We start from the raw sequence: 5,971 nt of genomic DNA on the forward strand, positions 1-5,971 counted from the left end.
TTTTGTGCAACTCCTCGTCGAACAAAAGACAGGCAACACATTTTTGCGGAGACTTTCCTAGGTAGTATGCAAATTCAATGAGGTCCCTCGAATGGTATCGGAGTTGATTTATGACGGTGCAAATTTTTTACCTCGCCCGATGTTTTACACGAGAGATAATGTTTTAGAAAAACGAGTCGAGTCCTAAAAGTGACTAAATCGAATTCCTCGCAACTCGGGGAACATATTTACACGGAGATGCGGAACCGAGGAGGTCGATTAAATAATACGATCGAGCGAAGACCCGGCGTCGCGAGGTCGGTGCGGCTCTACTCGGAAGGAACTCGTATACCGGCTCGGCAGCGCGCGCGGGCGGCGCGCTCACTACGTGCAGTGCACGCGCAGGTCGGCGGGGGAGTCCGGCGTGCCGGGGCGGCGCGGCAACGACAGGTCCTCGGGCTCCGTCTGCTCCGGGCACTCGTCCCAGCGCCACTCCGGCGTGGCGGGCGAGGGCGGCGCGTCCGGCTCCGGAGCGCACGGGCAGCGGTGCAGCGCGGCCGCCTGCCGCCGCCGGAACCGCGCGCCGCACCGGCACACGAAGGGCGCGTCGCCCTCGTGCACGAGCGCGTGCGCCTTCAGCTGGTTGGAGTCGGAGAAGCGTGCCGGGCAGCGCGCGCAAGCGTACGGCCGCTCGCCCGTATGCACGCGCAGGTGCCGGCGGAGGTTGGCCACCTGAACGAAGTGGCGCGGGCAGTGCGGGCAGCTGTATGGCTTCTCGCCGGTGTGCAGGCGCAGGTGGGTCTTGAGATGGTGGTCCCGCGTGAACCGCTTGTGGCACTCGCCGCACTCGAAGGGCTTCTCGCCCGTGTGCGTGCGCTCGTGGTTCTGGAGCACGTGCTTGTAGCCGAACGACCGCGAGCAGACCTTGCACGTGAACAGCTTATCCCGCGGCGGGTCAGCGGCGCCGGGCGAGGAGCCCGAGGACGGTGGCGATGGGGGCGCGGGGGAGGTCTCGTCCAGCTTGGGCGTTCGGCGGCGCTTGCGGGGGTGGTCGGGGAGCGGCGGGGGGAGCAGGGGCGCGGGCGGCGAGGGCGGCCAGGCCAGCAGCGCGCCGGAGTACAGGTCGGCGGGCAGGCCGGCCACCAGCGCGGCCGCGCGCGTCGCCAGCAGCCGCTCTGCCAGCAGCGGCAGCTCCTCGCGCATGCTGGACAGCGACCGCACCGACACACCTGCGAAACAAATCGTTATATTAATTAAAACGAAAGGGGTTGTAGCTTCGTCGCTGGTTCGTCGCCGACCCTATCGCACGCGATATCTACGTTACACCCACTAGACGTGGAACGCCACAACCGTCACCTCATGTTCGAGGTTGTACACTGTGCGTGATTGAGATACTTTGCCTCTCTAGGAGAAAGAATTTCTCGCTATCGCTTCCGTCACGGGTTAAGTCTCGCCTAAATAAACACCGAGCCGAACCTATCGATGGCGTACTTATCAGCGCTGAGGAGCAAAAAACGCGGCAAAAAGCGTAAGTCAGCCTCGGCGAGGAAACATTTGGTCGCAATCAGCAGTGCAGGTCGCTTCCGCCCCGACCTGTTGCGCAAATTACCAGGCGGCAGGCACGCTACCGACGTACATCCACACTCTACACACAAACAATAAACAAAGGAAGCCCAACGTCAAATGTTACCACTAACCTAAATAACAGTTTCAGTGAAAAGTCACGACTCAAGGCGCGCGACGCAAGAAACTACGGTATTATACTGCATATTCGATAGTATAATAATTATTGTGTACGATGTTTAACCGTGATCATAAATTTATTTATAAGTAATTGTGAAATTGTTTTCAAAATATGTTTAAGCTTTGTAAGCAATTAAGTAGGTGTAAGTTGGAATGAATAAAGTCGGAATGGCGAATGAATTTTGCTTTATTAATCGCGCTGTTTAATTAGGTCGTGTAAATCTGCTACGGGCGGCGAATCGACACCGGGCGGAGTTTCTTATGTAATAGAATTAATTATTCCTCGGAGCACCTCCACCCGCCACCCAAATTATATTCAAATATTAATTTTGTCGGAGAAAAGCCTTTTGAGAGCACTTAATTAAAATTAGACAAAATCGTAATTGAAAGTTCTCCTCCAGGCGTGAAGACTGAAGAGGGAGGGCCTACGTTATCTACTTATTTCGAATTAATTTCGCCGCTGTCGCTTCTGCCAGAAGGTATACAGAGTACTTTAATGGAAGTTACTAAATTTTTATAATTAAGATCAAATTCAATAAAAAAATTGACGCGCTCATTTGCGCTATACGCAAGTTTACTTTCTACGGGCATAGTTTCAACATTTATTAGTTTTAAATTATTATTACTGTATAGCTTAAAAATTTATCAAACTAAGGTTTAAAAGCATTTAATTATTGTTATTTGTGCATAATAAATATACATAATTTTATTATAACATATTGCTTGAATGTGATAATACAACATGTTATTTTATTTTTCACGTCCAAAAAACCCTTTGAAAAGAAAACAACACCATGGTTGCTAATCATTTAGATTCAACAATTTTTTGTTTGGTTTTTTCTTAAAACCAAATTTAACAATGACGTGTTTCTTTTAACTTCGCACTTTTATTACTTTTTTATGTTTACAAAATACCTGTAACATCTGTTGCTCTCTAGATAAGCGAAATCAACGCGAAAAACTATATTATTGATTTTGTGTTAACTTTAAATAAAGAATGCAGTATGTAGCACATAGATTAATTATTCAAATGTTTGATTAGCCACTTTTTGATAATGAAATTTTAAAATAATCGGCCAAGTGCGAGTCGGACTCATGCACGAAGGACGGAAGTACGGAACGTACCGTTAATCGTTATAGAGCAAAAATAGGTCAAAAATTGTGTATTTTGTATGGGAGCCCTAATTATTTATTTAGGGGTTAATTATTTATTTCATTTAAATTTTAATATTAATTATTAAAGTATAAATACAAATGAGTATATTGTGATCATTTAAATTTTAAAGTGACAAAAATATAAAAAAAATTACGTTTGTTGTATGGAATATCCTTAAATACGGTATGTAATTTATTTTGTTTTTAGTATTTGTTGTTATAGCGGCAACAGATATACACAATCTGTGAAAGTTTCAGAAATCTGGCTATAGCGTTTCTTGAGATGTAGCCTGGAGACAGACAGACGGACAGACAGACATCGAAGTCTTAGTAATAGGGTCCCGTTTGTACCATTTAGGTACGGAACCTTAAAAATACCAAGTGATATTTGCCAATAAGATATTAGTATAGTATAGGTATAGGGCATAGGTGTAGGTGATTGTTTTATGCATTTTACGGCATTAAGTATACTAATTGTGCTTGTACTTCAGAGCAATTTTTATTACATCGTCAGTACAATATTATTGATAATTATACGATTATGATAGACATTTAGATACGTGCAAAGTTAAGACTGGAATACGCTAAGCGCACGGCGTAGACGCCTGCCGTTACTTTTTAATATTACCTATACGGCCTATACCTAGCAAATACAAAATATCTTTCTACATTTGAAAAAAACAAAGTGACTTAATTAAAATTTTATTCAAATACAACTATACATACATACCTGTGATACATACATAATATAATATGTGTACATATACTGATATAGGATTTTTATCATCATTACCGTTCAGATTATTAACCCAATTGTTGAAGTCGGTTATGTATATTTTTTCATATTTTCATCTCACTTCATTTGTATATTTTCAGAATTGTATCAATATAATATTAGTATTTGTTAGTACATCTATTATGTAGGCTTAATACGAAATACACATTATGTTTATTAAAACTTACATTTCTTTAATTTTTGTAGCTAACTTCAGCATTCGTGACTGCGTGATGTAAATTACAATATGGCGGACAGACAATCGTGGGGGAAATCCAACAATTTGTCGAATAATTTAAGTGTAATTAAACATTTGATTTGCTAAAAGGATTAAAATTATACATAAAAGGGGTAACATGTTTTACATACATTTAAGTAATTACTTTGTACATATTTTAATACATTTTATATGCAAATATTATGTTTTTGTCATAATATTTTTAAGTTAGACATTAAAATGATTATTGACGTGTGATAGTGATATCACTAGTCCGCTAGTTGTTACTTAAAAATTAAAACCTATTAACAAAAAAAAAAAACTAAAACCAGAGAAATAAATCAAGACGTGGCGAAAATATACATTTTAAATACCATTTAGTGTGCGTATACCTAATGCGTATTAATAATATTATTATTTTTGCTTTTAATTGAAAACATGATCACATGACTCATGAGTACGTAACTAACAATTTGAAAATTGTCGTTTTTTGCATGAATGAAGGCTTTAGGACCGCGAAAATAATTTGAAATAAAAAATATTATAATATGAATAGCTAGCTAGCTATAATAGCTAGATGAAAAGGTAATATGTATGTTACAGGTTTTTTTTAATTTATAAAGGAAAAATAATTGCTCTTATGTTGTAAAATCTTAGTTGCCGACTTCAACCACTCTTGTCTTCAATTCATTCATAATTTCAAAGACTTTCTAGATATAGTTATGTTTATAATATACTTAAATAAAATCCCTCATGTTAATATTGTGATTTGTGGCGTAAAAAGTGAAGAACAGTGCGCATTATAGGAACCCCTGACAAATACATTTTGCCAAATTAAATCGCAGTTATCGATCCCTATTAATATCAATAACGTTTTATACTTTTATGTGGTAGTCGTATAATTTATTACAACGTTTTACTGTATTGTTAACCACCCAACAATTTGTAACAAGAATAAAGAATCAAATGTTTTTTTAAGAATATAGTTTTTTTTTTTAATTTTTACAACCGGTAAAGGAAATTCATTAACCGGATCTTAGAAGAAGTAGAAGTGTATTGATTGTTCCAATTAATTTTAACGTGATAAGTATAATAGGATTAAGCCCTAGTGGCTGTGTAAGTTAAAACTAACCCTCAGATTACCGAACTGCTACGGTTTCGGCTTTAAGGGTTGAGCAAAAACCGAATAATACTATTTTTGGGGCTTCCACGAAATGGTTGAAAATACACATTAGTTATATTTACAGTAAACTAATTTAATTACATGTAAATTAAACAGTTAATTAACATTCCTTTGACATGTATCAATTTTAGGGCGTATTAGATATAATCTTAAAGTAAGCGACTAATTACTGTGTTATAATTTATATTATTAAATTACTTATTGTATTAAAATAATTATAATGACACATTTTCTAAATCTTAATGTATCGTGAATATTAATTTTAAGGAGTGATGTATTTAAGATTTTTAAAGTGTAATATAATTTTAAATACCTTATTTTATAGCACAATTCACAGCAAAATGTAATCCCACTGAGCAAATATTATCACCATTTATAATAATATTATCTCGACTAAAACAAAGTCGTCGGCAAAGTTTCGTAGCGATCTCTAGGCTCGTAGCGCGTAGCACGCTACACCGCGGCCGCTACGGTCTACGCTTGACTGAGTGCAGAGTCGCGGGCTGCGGGATGCAAAACAGCATGTGTGCGCGACGGGCGACGGCCGCCAATCCCGCGCGCCGCCCCACGCATGTCCCGGCCGCTAACATTCAAAACTTTCACACGTCCTCCGCACACTCACCTCTAGCGTTCCGACTCGACTGCAGCGACAGGGCCATCACTCGAACTTCACTTTCATTTATCACTGTACTCGAAGGTCAGATTCGTCTCAACGTTCTAATGAGATTCATGTAGCGCCGTTGACATGTCACCTTTTCGGAGTCGCGGGTGCGAATGTGCACGGTACAGTCGCGCTCGGCGGGACCTACCACAACACTGGCGGTGGCGGCGCCGGGCGCGAGTCCGGCCGGCCGCCCCTCCGCCGTAAACACACCCCCGGCCCCTCCCACCCCCCTCGCGCCGCCCCCCGCGCTAGCCC

General features: G+C 41.3%; 1 protein-coding gene across 1 annotated transcript; it reads right to left on the reverse strand.

Annotated features, from left to right (window-relative positions):
* Positions 1–363: 363 nt before the first annotated feature.
* LOC121729078 (protein krueppel-like) lies at positions 364–5,711 on the reverse strand. The gene is made up of 2 exons (XM_042117466.1): positions 5,675–5,711; positions 364–1,208 (listed from the first exon to the last, which is right to left on the reverse strand). Exons 1-2 carry the CDS (start codon positions 5,709–5,711, stop codon positions 364–366), a joined length of 882 nt encoding a protein of 293 aa, XP_041973400.1.
* Between the last annotated feature and the right edge of the window lie 260 nt (positions 5,712–5,971).

Source organism: Aricia agestis, chromosome 7 (assembly GCF_905147365.1).
Source record: "Aricia agestis chromosome 7, ilAriAges1.1, whole genome shotgun sequence".
Taxonomy (NCBI): Eukaryota; Metazoa; Arthropoda; class Insecta; order Lepidoptera; family Lycaenidae; genus Aricia; species Aricia agestis.

Coding starts and splice junctions, on each gene's coding strand:
- LOC121729078 (XM_042117466.1), bottom strand. CDS start 5,711: ATGGCCCTGTCGCTGCAGTCGAGTCGGAACGCTAGAG. Junction 1,209..5,674: donor GTCGAGTCGGAACGCTAGAG/GTGAGTGTGCGG, acceptor TTTGTTTCGCAG/GTGTGTCGGTGCGGTCGCTG.